The sequence below is a fragment of the Atta cephalotes genome, assembly GCF_000143395.1.
Source record: "Atta cephalotes unplaced genomic scaffold scaffold00035, whole genome shotgun sequence".
NCBI lineage: Eukaryota > Metazoa > Arthropoda > Insecta > Hymenoptera > Formicidae > Atta > Atta cephalotes.
In genome coordinates this window covers 634,488-656,188 of record NW_012130099.1, presented here as the reverse complement: position 1 = coordinate 656,188, position 21,701 = coordinate 634,488, and the positions used below count along the sequence as shown (strand labels likewise).

Sequence of the window (21,701 nt, the reverse complement as noted above, 5' to 3'; positions counted from 1 at the left end):
AAGCTTCTTAGAAACTATTTCTAACGTCGGCCGTTAGATGGGGCGATTTGTCTCATAAGAAAAAAAATCAGTCCGGGAACTTTTCAGACATACTAGGTGCTTTCCAATTGCAATATCCCTAGACACTTTCGTACACACGGCAACTGGCGACACAAGTTGCGTTCCAATTGTTCATTATCGTCGACACAACGCTCAGTCATCTGTACTCAGTCGAGGACTGTGTAAGCTTGGTTTTCTAATGACAATTACATGTTACTAATTGCAGCGACTATAAATAAGGAAGACATTGAGTGGCCGGCACTTTTATCTTTTTTATTTAATACAGGAAAAAGCTACATTTAATCTAACTCTATTCGAAACGGATCTCAACCATGCACATTCTATCCCAATTGAATCGTGCACTTTATGCGTTCCTGTGTACTTTGTGTTAAGATGTGTAAACAATTGGAAAGCACCCGTTGTGTATGCATAATGTATCACATAATGTATCATTTTATCCTTGTTTAATATTCGGTGAACGATGAGGACAAAAAAGATAGATTTCGGTTTGTTCGCGTCGCACCGCATGCTCCAATATGCTTCTGTCATGGCTCACTCCAATGTCCTCATTAGAGTGAGTAGGAACTATGGCAGGAGCATGTTGGAGCATGTTGGAACAAACCTCCAGAGAGAATCGAAGAAGAGTGGAGCGGATAGCATTCTCTTTTCTAATTGGTTCCACTATTTATCTGCTCACTTCCACAAATGCGCATGAACATATATACACAATACTAGTGTGATACTAGTGTGTGCAGCACCGTTCCATTACGTTCCTATTATATCTCCTACTCACTCTAACGAATGGCGGCTTCCGGCTGAATCCGCTTCACTTTCCTTTGATTTCTGGATTTCTGCGCATTAAGCCGGACATCATGCGTATTAAGCCGGTTTTACATTAGTTGCAAGCAAAGTTGCGACAGCCAATCTGAAGTTTTTGAAATCAACGGTTCATAGTGACTACCGCAACAAACTTACAATCAGCTTGCAATTAATGTAGAACCGGCTTAAGGAGAATACTCGATTAAAATTGATCAATTTCCTACGAATTAAGACTTCATGACCGTCTACAATTTCTATGTAGAGAACCCTTAATGAGATTCGCATTTCGTGAATCTCGTGTTCGCCTGACGAAACATATACTGCCGCGGTGATAGGAATTAACAGAGTATAACGGTCTTGATATGCACCAGTGCACGTTGGTATTCCCGAAATCGCTATTAATAATCGCAAATTGTTATTAATTGTCGATAATATCATCGTTCTTCGATTATCCGCGGATCCGTGAACGGTCGCTGCTATTGGTATATTCTTCTAGATCAGCCAATAACAGCGAGCATTGAGTCTGCTGAACGCGACCATTTCCACCATTTCCATACGTTTGCATATACCATGATATATCATCACTGGTCTGCACAGAACATGATCACGTCTGAATTTTTTTTCTTATACGTGGAAATTTACATACTTTATAAATTAATCAAAAATCACAACGATTCAATTGAAAGGCGCAGAAATGTTGATGCGAGCATCCATAATCATTCGCCGGCAAGCATTGCTAAAATCAAACATGATTTCGCAGGTAAAATACTAAATATTTTGCGGCTTTTTAAAGGTTAGGAAGTTATTACCTGGTGGCAAGAATTATAAAACAAGTTTGTATTTTAATGAAAAGAAATTGAGTCAATAAGTATCTGATGGACACACAAATTCTGAAAAAAATATGTGTATACATATTAATAATTCCGTACTAAATACATTTAATTTATTATGTACCTTGATATATAGGATTTATATATTGCTTTTACTTCTGTTTCTTCATTTTATAAATATATTCTATATAAATATTCAAGGAATGAAAAGTTATTTTTTAAGAGTAATAATAGTAAATAATTATCGTTATTGATTCTCAAAAATAATTCTTTTACTGTTATTGTTATCTACTTAAAAAGTAATGTTACTTTTTGTGTTATTTTTTTATGTTAAAGTAAGTAAAATCAGTTTAAAAAATTGTGTAATATTTTTTGTTTAAATATTAATGAAAACAGTAAACGATTATGATACTAAATTGATATATAAAAGCACAAGAAGGAAAATGCTTTTTTAATTTGAGCTAGAGCTTCGTAATATTTCAGAATGAATTTATACATATACATATGAAATTTCTAGTCTTGAAACATAATCCAACTGAGGTGATATTTTTTTACAAATTTTGTAATACATCATTTCTGTCAAACTTAAAGATTGATATTTATAAAGTTTGTCTTTAATACAGTTCTGTGATTGGTTTATAACATGATTCTTCTCATCATAAATCAATCAGAGCCATATTAGTATCTTTAGATATTACTTAAAACAATCTTAAAGTAAGAATAAATTATGAATATTGTCCAAAGATTGAATATACAAAAAAAATTATGTCATAGTATATAAATAAGTATAAAATATAAAATATAAAATATAAAATATATAACAATTAAAGTAACTGTAAAATTCATTACCAAAAGAACGTAATTATTTTAGTTATTATTACAATTATTAAAAAAAAGATAATTTAAATTCATTACCAATTTATTATCAAAAAAAGTAACTTGTGATAATAACAGTGTTATAAATAATGTGTTACTTCTATTTCCTGTATGTACTATATATTAATGCACATTATATTTTATAATAATCTGTATATTTTATTTAGAAGCTAATATGACAAAATACTTGTTCAACGAAAATTTTTTTTTTTTTTAGGAAATTGTTACACATAGACATATCCATTTAGTCACTCAGAAAAAAAGGATTCCTAGAAATAATTCTTTATTGGAGCTGCATAGAAACTATAGAATTACAGGAATTTCTTTAGTGCGTTATGCTAGTACAAATGAAACCACAGAAAGTGAAACTCCAGCAAGTGAAACTATAACAAATGAAATTCCAGCAATTGAAACTATAATAAATGAAACACCACCGCAAAATAGTCCATATAATGAAATACCAGGTATAGAAGCATCTTTGAAAATTAATATTTCTAAGTCCTTTTTATAAATCTACTATTATAAATATTGAGAAAAAATATCTAGTTGCTGTATATTAATTTATATATATATATATATATAAATTTACTTATTAACAATAAATCATTATATATTAATAAACATACTTTCTCTTATCCTTAAAATTTTCTTATACGTAATTATTATAAGAAATAAAAATTATAGAAATTATTTTATGAACTTTATTTATTAATCTGCAGTTTATGTATATAGATCCACCAACACCAATACAAGAAATAATAGAAAATATTGTGAAAGTGCATCCGAATGGAGAGCCAACATTTGAGAGTTTAGGATTAGGTGGTTGGACTCCAACAGGGATTGTACACAATTTCTTAGAATTTATGCACATAAATTTAGATATGCCATGGTGGTTGGCAATTGTTATAAGTACTGGTTTTTTTTATCACAAGATGATTATTGATTTAATAAAAATTCTAAAATTATTAGCACAAATGTAATTGTTTTGTTACAGTTACTATTTGTGCAAGGAGTCTTCTATTTCCCTTAGTGATAAAAGCGCAAAAGAATATGATTCGACTTACAAATCATATGCCAGTAATACAAGACTACCATATGAGATTGACAGAAGCCAGGAATTGCGGCGATCATTTGCAAAGTACGATATGTTAGAAATATTTTGTATTGACGAAATTTTGTTTTGATAAAACACTATATGTTTGCCGATCTCACTATAAAGAAAGTACACTAATTGCTCTCTTCTGAATAGGTGCACAAATAGCGACAGAGATGATGAAATACATGAAAACGAACAAAGTTAGTTTTGTCCAGAACATGATGATGCCATTAATACAGGTATACAATATGCATTTATATGCAAAAAGTGCAAAAAAAGATTATTTCCTAATTATAATTTTAATGTTTCCAGGCACCAGTGTTCATCTCCTTCTTCTTTGCATTGAGAAAAATGGCAAACTTGCCTGTGGAGAGCTTAAAAGACGGTGGCTTTTTGTGGCTAAAGGATCTTACAGTACATGATCCTTATTATATAATGCCGATAATTACCAGTGTAACAATGTTTATCACAATCGAACTCGGCACGGATGGCACTAATATCCATGCGATGGGTCTAATGCGATATGTTTTACGAGCTTTGCCATTCATTGTATTACCGTTTATGTTGCATTTCCCTGGTGTAAGTAATAATAATATCGATATTTCTGTTATTGATATGAGAAGAATTAATAAAGACACTTGTATATCATGAAATATTTAATTTACACGCAAATAATAACTTTAATATTTGATGTACTCTTTCTCTGAATTTTCTTCATCACATTTATCTATATTTGTAGACTATTTTGACATATTGGGTAGCAACAAACACTATCTCTCTGGTACAAACTAGTTTTCTAAAAATCCCACGTATAAAAAAAGCCCTCGGTATGCCTGCCGTGATAAAACGTGATACTCAAAAAGTGTCCACCAAAAGCGGCAAAGGTTTCATTAATGAAGTGAAGGAATGTGAGTATTGCTCAATATATGTATCAAACATTATTATTATTATTATTATTATTATTATTATTATTATTATTATTATTATTATTATTAACTTTATTAAATGCACTGTTAACAAAAGATAGAATACATTATTTTGTATCACGTATTAGTTACACTATAACAAGCCGGACAGTTGAGCAGCTGATTTGAAGCCGTGCCGGTATATTAGAATAAGTGAATTATAAAAAAAAATTCAAAACAATTAATATTACAATTAATACGCAAATTACTATAAGAACACTAGTAGAAAGAAACGTTATAACATAATATACATTACTCATAGAAAACAACAAGAAGAATTGTACAGAACAATTGATCTGACATTAAAATTTTGATGGATCTAGTAATTTCAGAACGAAATACAGGAAGCCGCGGTAGAAAGCATAAAGCAAATGGTATATTATTACAAAATTTCACTACAGTGTAGAAGAAGGCACTCTTCAAATTTGTGATGAGTAGGAAAGTTGGTAACGGATATCAGACATAGCATCTAAATGAGAGTCAACATTAAAACAGATTAGCTCACGAAGAGATCTAGGAGTATTGATGCGAAGAACATTATAAATAAAGCAACATAAATGTACTGTGAAACGTTGGAAAATATTCATCTAACTAAAGCATTGAAAGCAAGGAGTAATATCGATCGTAACTTGTAGTTTCTGAGAGATAATGTAGCGACATAATGTAACGAAAAGGATATAGTAGTTTAAGACAAGAATATGTAAGTCTGCATTTAGTAACAACATGGTGTTCAAATCATAATCATGATGAGTCAATGTGCAAGTCTAGAATTTTGATAGTGCTGGGAATTAATGGAACATTTTGAAGAGATATCGAAAGCAGGAAAGTGAAAAAGTAAGGTAGGAGAACCAATTAAAAATGAAAATTTGGCGGGATTTAAATGCAGTCCATTCAATGTCGACCATTCAACGATTTGTCGAATCGTCATCATTTAGTGAGAACAGTACAACAGAGATTTAGTGTGCAACAGAGAAAGCTTCAGAGGATTTGAAAGGTATAAAGAACAGTACATTGTTAATTGTAAGGTCAACTATATCATCAATATGTAAGGCCTAGAGGAGATGGAAGGTAAATCAGCAATGAACAGATTAAATAAAAAGGACCAAAAATGGAACCTGGAGATACACCAGAGGAGACCTTCGATATTAGGAAGAAACTAGAAGAAGGATTATAAACGAGAACTTGCTAAGAACGATTAGAGAGGAAGGAATGTAAAAGTGATAAAGAGAAGTCACATAGGCCATAATGATGCAACTTGACAGTCAATAGTTCATAATTAACTGTATTGAAAGCTTTAGAAAAATCTAAAGCTACAAGAACCGACAAAGAGTTATTAAAAATATCAAAAGATCGAAGAACAGAGTCTGATAGATTAAGAAGAGAAGTAGTGGTACTGTGATTTTTACGGAAGCCGGATTGACATTCAGAAATTACATCATTCACATGAAAGAAATTTGTATAAAAATGATGCGTTCCTGAATTTTTGAAAGAAAAAGAGGAAGAGTAATTGGATGAAAAGACGATAGAGAAAAAAATTAGATGTCTTCGGGAGAGGAATAACTATTGAGTGTTTCCATGCAAAAAGAAAAATCCCTCTAGTTAGGTATGAATTAAAGATAAATAGTAATGGCTCAAAACAATTAGGAGAGAAGCAATATGCGTCCTGAGAAATCATAAGATCCAGCGGAAGTAAGTTTTATAGATTTAAATGTTGTATAGGTCGGCCATATTAATTAGAGAAAAATGAAATTCATTCGAAGTGACGGATTAAATATGAAGAAAGTGATTAATGACAGAACTGGAACACGGAAGAGGGAAGAGATTGTAAGAAATATTTAATTATTTAAACTGTTAAGATTAAGGAGATGTTCAAGGATAGTATGAAAGGTGGAGCTATAACACAGAGATGCCAAAAATTGCGAAGAGAGTAAACACACTTGAGTAAAGACAAGCTTAGAAAATATTATTTTTCGCGCCTAGTCTAATTGTAGAAGATATTAGATTTCGTAATTTAATATAACTAATTATCATTAGAATTGTTCTTCATATGCTTGCTTAACGCTCAATTTCTAATTTTTATGAGCTTGCGAATCGCTTCAGAAGTGCTCGAGAAAGAGCGTTTGTACGTAAGCAATACAAGACAATCGAAAATATTAGTTAGATTCGATGTAAAAGAAGAAACCATATCATCTACATTATTCATAGCATAAAACTGTGACCAATCAATTTGATTAATCATGTTCTCTAAAGCTTCATCAGAAATTGAATTCAAATTACGGCAGAGCCTCTTACGTGAAGGACGATGTGATTTCTCAATATTTAAATATGCATAGATTATACGATGATCATTAATATCATCGTATACGCCCGACTCTAAAACCCATAAATCAAGAAACAGAAATATTAAATCCAAAAGAGATGCGCAATTGCTTATTCTCGTAGGAATGTCTATTATTTGTTTCATCGAGCATAATGATATAATATTTTGTAAATAATGCGCATGAGTAGCTTGTGGATTCAAGAGATCAATATTAAGATTGTCCATACGTGCAATGTAATCAGTACTATAAAAAACGCTAAATAGACATACCTCAAGGTCATATATCAAAATCGACGCTTGAAGAAGATAAATAGAGAAAATCGCTATCCGCTTTTTATGAAGATGTACAAACCGACAATCTCGATAGCGGAATTCGCGAGAAGGATGCGCAAGTTGATGGGTGAGTAAGGCAATGCGCTATTTATATATAAGGCAACACTATCTCTCAAGCTATATGTCCTGTCAGAGCGTAGATAATCTTTAATAGCATAGATAGTCGAATCATCCCTCTCACGAAACCACGTCTCAGAAAAGAGCCAGTATATCCACGAAGAGAGATAAGTCTTTTACATATGCAAAATGAGGCGCAATCTTATATTTATATGTGCAAAAATTTTCAAATCGTGACGCATGTAAAAGCAACTCAAGCGTGGAATTGTTTAAAGTAGGTAAAGAGTTTAAGGAAACGAGAGATAATCAGAGGGAGAGGATGGGGTAGAAGATAAAAATAATGGTGAAACGGTGAAAAAGCAGGTGTGATTGGGAGAAAAGTGAGTGCAAAGCATTTATAGAGGAATAATTGGAGGAGTCAGAGTGTGGTTACATTATCAGATGGAGCCGTAGAGGAGCGAGATTGTCTCGACGTGAGCATGGCAACGACAGAGGCGTAGCCTGGCGAACCGCAAAGATCGTCTTAATGAAATACTCCGTAGAAGAGAATTTTCGAATTTGAGAGTTATTCTTATCGGATTCTCTAAAATAGATTATGCTACGACGCATCCAGACATGCTGCGTTGAAGAATGGAGAACTCTAGCCTTCCTCAAGGCAACCCTTTCGGAAGCGGTAGATCGTATATAGAGATTATCGGAAGGCCATGATTTTTTAATATCGCAATGATGATGATGATCCGCGTTTAAAATAAGCTGCAGCAAGCCATTCATTTCTTTTAATTATCGACATGAATCTAATGATAAGCGGCCTAGAAAAAACAGAGTTTCTATCCAGTCTACGTTAGCAATATCATCCAGCAAAATCGATAGATCCAGATTATAAAGACCAGAGCTGACAGAAGACCCAAATGATCTTCACCTTGAGAGGCTGGAAAACCAAAAATGAGGCAACAGCATCCTCGAGACGTAACCTTGAAGAGAAAGTCTCTAACCTATTGTTAAGATCCACCATCGAATTAAATCTTCTATGGATCCAAGCCTAGTCTCCAGCGAGTCAAGCCCAAGTGCCAGATCAGATATCCTATCAACAAGATTAGCGAACGCACGCACAACATCGACAAAGTCGATCGCTCTACAAGAACATCCATCTTGTAGAACATTCATCAGCAGCATTCTTAACACTCATAGAATCACGGTTAGTGGAGGAGCATTATCTGTGCCACAAAAAGAGCATAAACGACTGCGTGGTAAAAATCGCTTACATTTGGAATAAGCAATTTACTCGAGATTCCAAGCTTGCTTTGTTGTGACGTAGCAAAATAAAGCGATAGGATTGGAGTAAAGGATAATAATATTTACACGCCATTTAAAAATTAGGAAAAGAATAATAATACAAGCATTAATTAATTTGAAATGTATGGATAAGAACAAAGAAACAAAGTAAAGCAATCTTATATATCTTGTGTAATTAATTTGAATAAAATTAACTTCACAATAAATCGTAATGCAACCATCGCTAAATGCTCAAAATGCGATAAGTGGTGCCGACAGTGATGCCAACACTGCCCCCATCCCTTCCCCCCCCTGAGATGCAGTCTTAACAGTCGTGGGCGATAACAGCCACAGAGCAACAGACCAAATGATTATCCAATGACAAAGAATGGAGTAAAGCAATAAAACAGCTCACAGATGCAGAAGCAGACTTGAAAAGCTGAATGCAGGCAGATGGATGAAATCGCCAGAGACAGACGAAAGATTTTCCAAAGAAATTTCGAATATAATGTTGCCAGAAAATCAGATGGAAGAAGAGCCGAAGAGAGCAAACAGTAAACACATCTGAATAAGATGATGACTCGCGCGCGACTGATATATCATGTTGAAAAATAATCAATACTTTGAGAAAATTGAGTGTCTGTTAATATATATGTATACACTGATAATGTTTAACTTTATATAAAAATAATGGACAAATATAATCAGTTGCGTATATAAATAAATTATCACTCGTATTTTATAAAGTATGATACCTTAAAAATCTGCATTATATTCATTTTAGCTTGGACAAATATGAAGATAACAAAGCAGCTATCTGATAGAGAACGAGCAGATACAATACAGTTTAACAGCGCGGGTAAGGGTCCCGTAGTGAAGACATTTAAATATGATCCGACGAAACAAAAGCAATCGACAACAATCTTTACAAAAAGTAGAGAATAATTTTATTTAAAATTAATGTATTTAGTTACACAATGTGCAACACAATAAACAAAATTGTAATTATAGCTGTAATAAAGAAAATACTATTTAATATAAAATCTATTTTTATAATATTAATTTTGTTAAGCATAATAAATCTTTTATATTTTTCTTAATAAAAAACGTATTTGTTATAGATAATAGATAGAAAAATTCACAATTGAATAAATAAAAAGGAGAATTCATTAGATTTCATTAGAAAATTAAAAATACAAGAAGCTCTTTGATTTAATATCTTTGTAAAAGTTTATTTTTTTATTTAGAAATATTTTCTTTTATATATACATATATACATATATATGTGTGTATGTACATATATATATATATATATATATACACACATATATAATGTATTAACTGTATAAGGAAGTATTTGGAAGTTCTATTTTCGTCTCTTGTCACTTATATACTTTATATTATATATGTATATATACGTTTATTGAAACGGCTGTTCCTCCTCTGGACTGAGTGACCTTTCGACATTCTGCTGTGTCACAAAGACACTTTGTGTTTTTGCCGTAAGATTTGCCTGCTAAAAAAATATTTTTATATTAATAATGTTTCATCAAATATATATTTCTGTGATTTTCTAACTCTTTGGATCACTGACAAGATATTAAATTTGTTCGCATGCTCCAACATGCTCCTACTACCTTCCTACTCACTTCAATGAGCGCTTAGGAATTATGATAAAAAGCATGTTGGAGCATAACGCGAACAAATCTATTATTAATGATGACTTCCAAAAAACTTGCCGAATATCAAGTTTCTGGAAATTTGTATATAAGAAACCAATGTACTTAAAAATATTAAACCAATATATATACATTTTTAAATAATAAATAAAGAAAACTATTCAAGCTGAGCTGAATGTCTTTGTTTATAAATGTATCAGTATTAAACAAAGTCAAAAGCATTGTTTTAATTAATGAAAATAGAGAAAGTTATACGTGAGTTCCTATTATACTTGAGTTCCTACAGTGAATCGATCAACTTGAGGATTGAGTAAGTTAAAGATAATATAATGGATTTGAAATTATTTTTTTCTTAATTTGAACATCCTTGTTCTAAAAGATTCGCTTGCTAATTGCATATCAAATAATTTTATCATTTATGAACAAACTTATAAAGATAATTAAATGTGTAATACGAGTACATGAAATGAATAGCATATGTGTTAACATTTATACAAAGTAATAATATTATTTATGCATAGTAATAAGAATCTTCTTGTAAAATTTTATTGATATATGTGTAATTTATGCTCTTTATAACACTGAGAATGATTAAATATAAGATTGAAATGTTTAATTTATTATTCCTGACTTTGTTTAACACTGATATATTTAAGCAAAAATCTAACTCGGCTCGAATGAATTATTTATTTATTATTTGAATTTATATTCATTAGAGCCTTATTATAGTGATTTAAATTTTATAACCAACGTACATTTTATTGTAATAAATAAATTTAAGAGATTATACCTGTGTCACTGATGTGTTAGTGTGACTACTAGCGGCCATACACACTACAACTAATTTCGGTGTAGAACTCTGTACATGTGTCTTCTGTTGGGCGACATTAGTTTGCGTTAATTTAACTTGTTGTTGCTGCTGTTGTTGCTGTGGTTGTTGTGTTTGTGTCTGTGTCTGCTGCTGTTGTTGCTGCATCGAACTAGTATTGATAGTGGTATTTATATTAGAGATCGTAGGAGTTTGTGAGCGTGACTGCAAAATAACAAATTTTTGTCCACCGGTAGCGGAAGATCCGGTAGTACTTCTGCTCGTGCCAAGCATGAATGTGCGGCCGGGTTGTTGACCTGCACTCGAACTGGATACTATAACATATATTATAATATAGTATTACTTATCACTACCATACATCGATAACGATTTCCGTACCTGTTTGCACAAGTGTTTTTCCTGTACAATTAGAACCTTGTTGCTGATTTGTAGTAAGTGCTGTAGTTGTAGCTGTAGTTGTTAAAGCAGTGGGTTGCGTACGAGCTTTTACAACTGCAGCGCACAATGCAGGTCCTATATATCCATAATCTTGTTTATATTCGTCTACATAATCTGGTAGCGATCGTATTGTTTTCAAGACTGGAGCAACCGATTTCTAGAAACATTTTTTACAATGCATCACACAATGTATCTCCAATATGCATAATTAGAATATTATAGAATAAAGTATTGAAATAATAAATTATTAAAAGGAATAATTAGTAGATACATTAATTTTTTATGGAAAATAGACAAGCTGCGCGCACGCGCAGCATACATACACATAATGATTAAAAAAATTCTTATACAGCTTTACAAGAAAGAATAGAGAATATTTTAACTGTAGAAATCAAAGCCTTAAACAGTCTAGCTGGATCTTAATGCTATGATTCTTATATGAATTTATATGCTACGTAGTCTCTAGAAACGCGCGCCGAAATGATTTTTCGGTCGTGAAACACTAACTCTACTAAACTACTGCAATAATATCACGAGTTAAATTGACTCCCAATTTTTTTATGCTTTCGACGCGCGTTTCTAGAGACTACGTACGTAGTATATAAATTCACATAAGAATTATACAGGTATTAAGATCCAGCTGAACCGTTTAAGGCTTTGATTTCTATAGTTTGTGTTATCACATGTACGATCTTATAATATATTATATAGAGAATATTTTAATTTTAAAAGTTCCTGACTGAAGAGAATAGTTCTTCAGTTTCTTAACAAAACGAAAATTTATATTCTTAGTGTGATGCATAACTCTATGTGAGAGCAATTGGCAGTAGTATATTTGATCTCGATTCTCAGTGTATATCTCAAATTTATATAGGGATGATCGAGAATTGAAGTAGATATAGATTGATATAGAGTATAAAAAGAGTATAGTAAAAGAGTATAAAATATTATAAATTTTGAGAATATATCCATATTTCATTCCATACACGTAGATACGTTAAATGTCTTACAGCTTTTAAAATTAAACAGCTTTTAAATTAGTTTTACGTACCACAAGCAAAGTCTTAATATGTCCTGCTCCATTTTTATCTACACTAGATAGTCCTTGGCCCTCGATACACGATTCGATACGTTCAGAGATGGACTTAATTTTAGGAATAACTAGAGCTTTAATCACTTCTGGTCCTAATTCACAAAGACCTTCGATCGCCCCATATAAAGATGCCAACGGTGTCTACAACAAATAATAACTTTTTGAAATAGCAAGTGAAATTCATTCTAAAAAGAAATTGACAACAAGATCAAGAAGAGCATTATTTTGATTTATTTTATCATTTCTTTTTTTTCTTGATTAAGTACTTTATGTTATTTACATAGCTGTTACCTGATTATTTTTTGCCAATGCTTGACTAAACATACGGGTGACCCTAGTTTGCACATTATTCGTAGAGGTATTAAAATTTTTACATATCTGCGCCATCAACCGAGAAGCAAAATCGCGTAATGCCCAATGATTGTCTACCTCAGGTCTCATACACAATTGTCGAGAAACTATACAGGTTGCAACTGACGGTATCAATTCGTGAAGCTGCAAATCGAAATATTTTAATATATCAAAATAAAAATAATAGTTTATTAATACGTTTATAAAAGATGAAGGCTTACATATTTCTCCAAATAAAGACTTGGATTATCAAGTAGAGCTTTGACCATTCGCATGAGGTAGATGAGCAGCGCGAGATGATTCTGTACAACGTTAACCCGCACTCCCTCCGCAATAAAAGTGCACATACGAGCCAACATTTCATGTAGACCTGGATCCGCTGAGAGCGATTGAAGAGCCTCTGCCCTACGAGCTTCATCAGACCCAACGCATGCTTCAGTTATTTCCTTGTAGTACAATTGCTGTTCCACACTGAGTTCGTGTGTTGCGAGCTGCTTTACATGAACAGTTTCAATGTTTCGTAGCTTTTGACTTTTGCCACCACCGCCTGGTTTACCAACACCAATGTTTTGATTTTTACTTGAAAGCTTAATTGTTGGGTCAACACTTTCCAATTTCTGGGCATCTGTTAAAAAATTAATATAATAATAATTGAAAAATTAAGAGTACTTACAAATTATGAAATATGTTCTTAAATTTTTCTTTAATAACTTTCAAAAGAAGAAACGAAGAAAATTTCTTTTTATGACATTTTATAAAAATCAAAGAATCAGATAAAACCTTTTGATACTGGCGGTGGATTTTCTGGTATGGTAGGTTGGACTCCATCAATGCACAGCCAATGAGCTCGCAATGTAATTTCCAGAGGTAGCTTTGGCCATGACTGTCCGCCAGCTGTAGCTACAATCTCATTAAGATCGATTTCTTTTTCCTCTACAAAATGCAATTCTCTACCGCCACCTGATGCAAAACGGAATGGTATGTGATCTTTGGCGAAAAAACCATAAGTTGGCTCAATATTCTTAATCTTCAACGCATGATCTATGTCATGTGCAGTCATTCGTTGACGTTTTCCATGTCTCATAAATTTTGCAGCGTCCTATAAAAAAAATACAATTATTATAACTGTTATATAAAAATATTTAATTTATGAATCACTGACAATGCAGTAATTTGTATATATAAAACAGAGCATTTGTATAATATTAAAGCAAAATATATATATAACGCTATATCGAGTCAGAACAACAGATATTTTAATCTCTAAAGTCTTAAACTTTAATGCTTAATAACTTGATTTACAAGGCTGACAGCTGCGTTTTTCTGTCAGATTCTTTCATTTTGAGTTGAATGAGTGTTGAATGAGTAAATTTTTATTAAAATCTTAGAGAGAGGGGAAGAGTATTCTAAATAATTACCTAGAGATATACTATGCATTCTGTTTTCACACTGATCTGCTGTAAGCATCAGTTCATCTTTATTGTCTATCAAATATTAAACAAGTATAATGCTTACAAACACTGCAAAACAGAATGCATCCATAATCTTTAATGAATTTGAGATTAATCTCTTCTTTTTTTCTCCATTGTAATAAAAATATTTAATATATAAATTTTAATAAAAAATTTAATATATAAATTAAATATATATATGAATAGAAGTTATTCACACTAACCTGAACAATTTCTTTTAACCTGTAACTGACATCCTCTGCAAGATCTTTTGCAGCTTCATCCGGAAAATTGCCAACACCAATACTTTCTGCTATCACTTTGATAGACTCTTGAGACAAAGTTGTCCCGTACATAGATTCATTTTCACTCATTTTGAAATTGTTTTGTGAATATCAATAAATAAAGCTTTATAAATAAGCTTACTGCTCAACTTTTACAGTTTCCTATAAATACAACATATATAATAATATAATATCACGACACAAGTAATACTTATTACTAAGAAAAAATTGATTGGCAACAATGAGATAAACATAAATAACTGCCTATTTTGATATCAAAATTATAAGATTCTTGTATACTTTTTATAAATAGATGTTACAAACAGTGCCAATTATTATCTCAAATGAACATAAATTACTTACAAAAGAGTGCTATAGATTAAAAGTACTATATATCTTTAAACGCAAATGTAAATATTACGATTGTAATGATGCAAAAATTATCTCACATCTGCAAATACCCGTTGATATAGAATGCAAAAAGTCCACAAAGATTAAAATTACGGTATTATTTTTAATTCGTTTCTCTGACATAGTGAACACTTTTCACAATTATTACAAGGTTATAAATTCCAAATTATAAATTCACATCACTCCAACCTAAAACTCCTCTATAGCCATTTCAAGCCATTCCAGGCCTAGACTTGTTTGATGACTGCTTTAGGCTTTAGATACAGTCAGAGAAAAATTTGAGAAAGCCCATACCGGCCTTTTTCCTGCTATCATCGAAATCACCCGTACACTACCGCCAGTACATCCATTTTGGGGACTACGTAACTACATACAGTTTCTGACACTATAGATCGTTGAAAATAGATGTGGTTCGTCTCCGTACTAAATTCTCAGGGCAACAGCGTGCAGACTATCCATAGGAAGGGTAGTTTAATGATGAACGAAGATATTTTAATTTCGCATCTCCTACATATGTAAATAAAAGTTGTTAAATTTTAATAAACGAAATTGAAAATTTAAACAAGTTAATTTATGTGTATGTGTGTGTGTGTGTGTGTGTGTGTGTGTGTGTGTGTGTGTGTGTGTGTGTGTGTGTGTGTCTGAATTTTGTCTTATAAAATTTTATAAAATTATGAAATTATGTTTTCTTGTAAATTTTCAACCCGTTTTTACCAAACATAATTACTAGTATAACTCTTTTATTTTAGAATAACAACATTTCTAACTTATTTCTTATTTAATATTTTAAATAAGTTTTCGGAAATTATTTTATATTTTTTGTTTAAAACAAGATACCAGCTTGTTTTTACTGATTTTTACGATTTTGTATTTTAAATAAGTTTCTGGAACTTATTTTATATTTTTTATTTTAAATAATTTATAATAGTTATTTTATCGAATCTGATCGGCATTATACGTAAGTAACGAATTTCTGAAACACAGATAATTTACAGTAATAGTAGTGTCTTAAATTAAATTTTTTAGTTAAAAAATTAAATAATGAGAACAAGATATTTAATACTTTTGATCGAAACTGTATTGAGCGCAAATTGTTTCAATATTAAGAAAATTTGCATATATCTTTATAGAAGAATACTATCAATCTTAGTTTAAGTATGAAACATTTAAAAATATTTTAAAAGTGTAATGAAAATTGAGACATAATGTACCGTTGAAAAATCAAAAATATCTCACACACGCGAATAATTATTAATTACGTTTATAAAAAGAATCGCGCAAATAATATAGGATTAAACTAGTGTCAGAGATGCTACAAAGCAAAGCGCGAAATATACGACGATACCGTTTGTCAAAATCATGTAAAACATGAATAAACTCTGAATATTTTTCATTCGCAATAGTAGGATGTCTAAACAGCGCGAAGCGGACAATGAGGGGTGGGGGAGCATGTCGCGCGGCGCGGTGGTTGACCTACGTCATCACTTCGGCATTCGCTCGGTGACCTCGGAGCGAGATATACGTAGTATGAGACACTTCGCATGTCGTATTAATCCACGAAAATTAAATATCTACGAACGCGAATTGATCAATTGATAATTTGTGATCCGTGAACATATCGAGCGACTGCCATTCGTCGAAGATATATAGTTATACTATCACACATTCTAAATATGCATCGAAATGATAGTTCAGAAATTACGAATTGTCACGTTTAGACCGGTACTCTCTAATGATCGTGAGTGATAGTACGTCGATGGCTTTGCATACTCTCTATTTTCGGATCGAAAGCGTACGATGCATAAATTTAGATTTATTGAATTACTGGATTACGATTCAAAAGTAACAAAAAGGTAAAATGCGTCAATCTTTTGTTAAAAATATTGCGTACATTGCGCGGATTTCGTGTAACAAAAAGTTATAACAAATTATAAATCGCTTATAATTGTAACACAACTTGAAATATCTATTGTAAGATATAGATGAGTTGCGTAACGAATCCAAGAAATAAAACAAAGATCGTGCAATAAAACCTATTCATCGAAGAATCTTAAAAATGTAACGACTAGATTATTTTACTGATTTTGTAATAGACGTTAATATTTCGACAGTTAGATGATCGGTGTGTAATCTTGAGGATTGTTTTGGCGCGGAAGGGCGGACGGACAGGCGGCGCGTCACGTTTATGCGAAGTTATTCGCAGTTCATACGCAGTTATTCCATTATCGAAGCTCGTACAGGCAGGTAGTCGTGTCGTGTGCCGCTCTTCTGCACTTTTTCTTTTTCAAACGTAATCGCGACAAATGCTAAATATGAAACATTGTATTTTATTGCATACTAATTAAAAGTATACGATTACACAAGCTCCCACGAATAATTATTCATAAAAGAATCGAGACAATCATATATCACGGAATAGATATTTCGTATGGTTCATTCGTTTGAAATCAAAACGCGATGGAATTTATTTCACGATAATTACGGACGACAATTATTTTTGTTTAATGTAACATTTTTACACTCACTTGAGTATAACTCGATTATTCTTCGAACGGTATCACGCGAGTTATAAAGAAGCTACAAATACTCTCATGCAAATAACGCAATTCCTCCTTTCACAGTTAATATATATAGTTTATGTAATTAATAATTTAATTAATTTTCGTGCATCTTTCGTTATACAATCCATATAAAAATCCATAACTATACAATTATTTGTTGGTAATAAAAGAAATATCTCTTTTTCTATTAATTTCTAGCTCATCCCATTGATTCTAATCATATCTTACAGACATCGTAATAAGAGATTCAGCCCTTATATTATATTTTTCAAATGAACCCTCTCACGGGTACACCTTGACATGGTGAGAGGGCTCAGTACCCAGAGAATATATACGAAAAGAACAATTTTTCTCAAGTATCTAAAAATTTTCTGAATGATATATCTGAATAATATATCTAGATAAATTTTTAGATATTGAGTAAAATCATTTTCTTCGTGTAAAAATCCAATGGGGAAGCTAACGTACCCTCGTCCGCCGATTTAAGTGAAAGTGAACGAACCGCAGCCGGTTCGTCGCGTCGCGCGTTTGTTTCGGGAGTGCCGTTTAAGTTATCGGACTATAAATGGACTTTTGATAAAACCCATTCGAATGGCATTCTAGTTCGACGATGGAATCACATTTTCGATGTTTCGACAGGAAAGCGGAACTCTCTTTGGGACGTTGCTGAGGTGGTCACGGTCACTGCAACGCTCTCACGCCAAGTGCTCCGGGCACGAGGTGATGCCGGCCGCGTAATGTCACGTACTTCGTGGTGCTGTGTTCGCGCGGTTTAGCAACTACTGTTGTTGTCGGCTAATTGAGGACACGCTCTGTCTGTCGGCAAACGGTTCGGCTCTTAGCGGTAAGAAGCAATCGATTGACTCAGATTCATCTCTGGGCCTGTATTCTGTAATTCGAGTTATACAGTTGTTATGAGCTCATAACGATTGCATAACGAGTTACAGTATTCCGCCCTGGTGGATCGCCCAAAAAGGGTTGTATAACTCTGGTCAGGGCGCTCATTTCTCTGCGTTTATCTACCAGCATCTGAATGATTCTCGCGTTTAACATGACTCGATTAGAGCCTAGCTCTAGTAGTTTTTTTTAAAAACTAGCTCGTGACGAGGGGTTGGAATCCATTTCTTGAATTGTCTAGATTGTTAGACAATCGGCAATGGTACCAATTTTTCTCTTATTAGAGGCGCTTGTCACGTCTACCAGCCTCTTGGAATCGCTCGTGGTACAGCACCACTTGTGTCCCACTAGAACTAGTAGTTAGGGCGTATGACTGAGTCAATGTTAAATGTGATGTAGGCGTAAACCAGAGGTGACGGATTCGATACGATCGATTTTGTCTTCTTTCGTGTGGGACTTAACCCTTGTTCGGTATTCATCGTGTGTTTCACAAGTACTCGTCGACGTGTGGTGTTGATTCCATCTATCGAAATAGCAATCCTGTCATGGGTTTTGTAAACGTGGAGTGCCGCAGTGTCGCGCGAAAGACTTTTATAAATAAATAGTCCGCGCGCGTTTATAGTATATTGTTCGCGAGTGTTTCACGCGAGTGTCTTGTGCGAGAGGATGTCAACCCGATTCTGAGAGGAGGAAGAGGTCTGGGAGAGGCATCGGGCACCGGCGGAGCAACCTTGCGGTAAATATTTTTTGCTTATGAAAAATCAATATCTTTCTTCTATTTATTCGTTTTATTTTACAATGATTTAAAAATGATAATTAGAAAAAGGATTATTTTGAAATTTTATTTATACGAATTTTTAAGATCTGTTTTAAAAATGTATAATTATTTTATAAATATCTAATTCAATGATGAATTAAAAATTCGATGCTTTTAAAAATTATATATTTTGAAAATTATATGATTATTTTAAGAGAACTTTGGGTTTTTAAAAATATTGTTTGCGTTTTTCCTGGTTTGTTATAATTTGAATTTTATATTTTTTTGTTACAGAATCATCGTAGCGACGTTGCAGATATAACTCCGCTGTTGCGCATCGGGTTGGTGAGTGACGAATTCATATTTTTATTGAGATAATGAATGTGTGTAATTTTATTAATATATTATATATATCTATAAATACATATGCTTAGTTTAATAAAAATATATGGATAAATATATGTATAGCATTCCATACATTCGTTATCTTAAAATGGATAAGTTAGAACAGATTAGGATAAACTTAATCCTGGATGCCTTCTTATTATTGTGCATGCACTGTTAAATTTATAATGTTACGTTACACCCAGTTTGAGTCTACAAAATGGATTAATGAATTTTATGTATGAATTTACAATTTAAAATAAAAACAAACAAATGAATTTTACGTATGAATTTATAATTTAAAACAAAATTTGAGCTAAATTGAATAATCTTCCTGAGTTAAATAGTTTTATTTTATTCTTATAGTTAAATTAACGAGATATTGTAAAAGTAGTGGCGAAAATTTCTAATTATCCGCATATGTCGCCACTGTTTTTATATAATATCTTGTTAATTTAACTATAAAAATAAAGTAAAACTATTTAACTTAGGAAGATTATTCAATTTAGCTCAAATTTTGTTTTAAATTATAAATTTACAAGTTAATGTGAACGCTTTAACACGAAGTAACTCAAGCTCGGTTTGATAATTTAAGCTGAGAAATATAATAAAAAATAAATTATTTCAATAATCGTGTTTTATACAATATTAAAGCAACTCGGAAAAAAATATTTTATATATAATTATATAAAATTATATATAATATATAATATATAATATATATATAATATAAAAATAAAAATTATTTCTTGATTTACAATATTGTCAAGCGAAATAGAGTTTATTTAATTATATTAAAGAAGATTCTGAATCAAAACATCTATTTATTATATTCGTATTAATGATATGTTAAATTAATTTTGAGATTTTAATCAAACATCTTGTATTGCTCGTGTATTTGATTGTGTATTTGAATTGTTTTGCTGTGAAAATTATATATTATTATTTAATTTTATAATTATATATAAAATATTTTTTCTCGGGAATATGTCTTGACATACTTGGAAATAAAAATAAAAAAAAATAAATATTTGTTTTTAAATATATGAAATACATAAAATTAAAAAATACAGTTTATATAAAATAATAAAATGATTAAAATGAATGAAATTGTTATTTATATGAATATCATAATCTATGGAAAAGCGTTTGTTACAGTAACAAACAAATATTGCTTTATTAATTTTTCTATCTATTCTATTCCCAAATATTCATTCAGGATTAAGTTTCATATAAGTTGATGCAGAAAAGCAATATCTACATATATACTGTTAATATGTACTGTTTTTTAAAAAGAATTTTCTATTGTTTTACACTTATTTGTATACATGTTACTAATAAAATAACAACGAAAATTTTAATGTAACGCATATAATTTATTGATCTCGTTTTTCTATAAAAGACGTTTTATGATTATTAATTATTATTATTTATTTCAATGCACTGACTTTAGCCTGATCTTTTAAAACTTGTTCATACATAGTAACTGGATTTTATACCAGTTAAAGTAGTAACATGATGTAAGAACCAAAATATACATTTTATCAAGAAATAGAAGAATTTTATCTCATAGTTATTTTAATATCGAATAATATTCAGTTTTGTTAACTTAAAATATTTAATATTAAAATAATAAATTATACAAAAATGATTCGAATATTAATAATTACAATATTAATAATTTACAAAATACAAAGAGATATATTTATTGATACAAGATAAAATTATTCCTTTTGGATCTTACATCATTTATATCAATTTCTCATCTCTGCATGCTTTGAGATGAGATTCAGCAACGAATCGTTCGAATCTTTAAAAATGGGCCTGAATTTTATCAGATGATAATCGATTTTCAATTTATTTTTAAATTAAAGTTTTGTTTTTTTTATATAGTAATGTTTATATTAAAAAGTTTAATCTAATTTAATATTCGAGACTTTTAAAATAAAAACGTTATTG

The 21,701-nt window shown here is 31.4% G+C and overlaps 2 protein-coding genes across 2 annotated transcripts; one reads left to right on the top strand and one right to left on the bottom strand.

The window, feature by feature from the left end:
- The first annotated feature begins 1,552 nt into the window (after window positions 1-1,552).
- Window positions 1,553-9,552, top strand: LOC105621652 (mitochondrial inner membrane protein OXA1L). Its single transcript, XM_012203120.1, has 8 exons — window positions 1,553-1,618; window positions 2,782-3,028; window positions 3,297-3,473; window positions 3,559-3,702; window positions 3,814-3,899; window positions 3,973-4,239; window positions 4,400-4,568; window positions 9,392-9,552. Exons 1-8 carry the CDS (start codon window positions 1,553-1,555, stop codon window positions 9,550-9,552), a joined length of 1,317 nt encoding a protein of 438 aa, XP_012058510.1.
- A 475-nt stretch (window positions 9,553-10,027) lies between these two features.
- LOC105621610 (transcription initiation factor TFIID subunit 6-like) lies at window positions 10,028-14,822 on the bottom strand. The gene is made up of 8 exons (XM_012203079.1): window positions 14,673-14,822; window positions 13,778-14,096; window positions 13,219-13,622; window positions 12,938-13,141; window positions 12,605-12,787; window positions 11,494-11,710; window positions 11,077-11,429; window positions 10,028-10,123 (listed from the first exon to the last, which is right to left on the bottom strand). Exons 1-8 carry the CDS (start codon window positions 14,820-14,822, stop codon window positions 10,028-10,030), a joined length of 1,926 nt encoding a protein of 641 aa, XP_012058469.1.
- Window positions 14,823-21,701: the final 6,879 nt, after the last annotated feature.

Excerpts from the sequence above, each read along its gene's own strand:
- LOC105621652 (XM_012203120.1), top strand. The coding sequence starts at position 1,553 with ATGTTGATGCGAGCATCCATAATCATTCGCCGGCAAGCATTGCTAAAA. Across the intron at positions 3,703-3,813 it reads TTGCGGCGATCATTTGCAAA|GTGCACAAATAGCGACAGAG; the intron begins GTACGATATGTT and ends TCTTCTGAATAG. Across the intron at positions 4,240-4,399 it reads TTATGTTGCATTTCCCTGGT|ACTATTTTGACATATTGGGT; the intron begins GTAAGTAATAAT and ends CTATATTTGTAG.
- LOC105621610 (XM_012203079.1), bottom strand. The coding sequence starts at position 14,822 with ATGAGTGAAAATGAATCTATGTACGGGACAACTTTGTCTCAAGAGTCT. Across the intron at positions 11,711-12,604 it reads ATATTAAGACTTTGCTTGTG|AAATCGGTTGCTCCAGTCTT; the intron begins GTACGTAAAACT and ends AAATGTTTCTAG. Across the intron at positions 11,430-11,493 it reads AAAAACACTTGTGCAAACAG|TATCCAGTTCGAGTGCAGGT; the intron begins GTACGGAAATCG and ends TATATGTTATAG.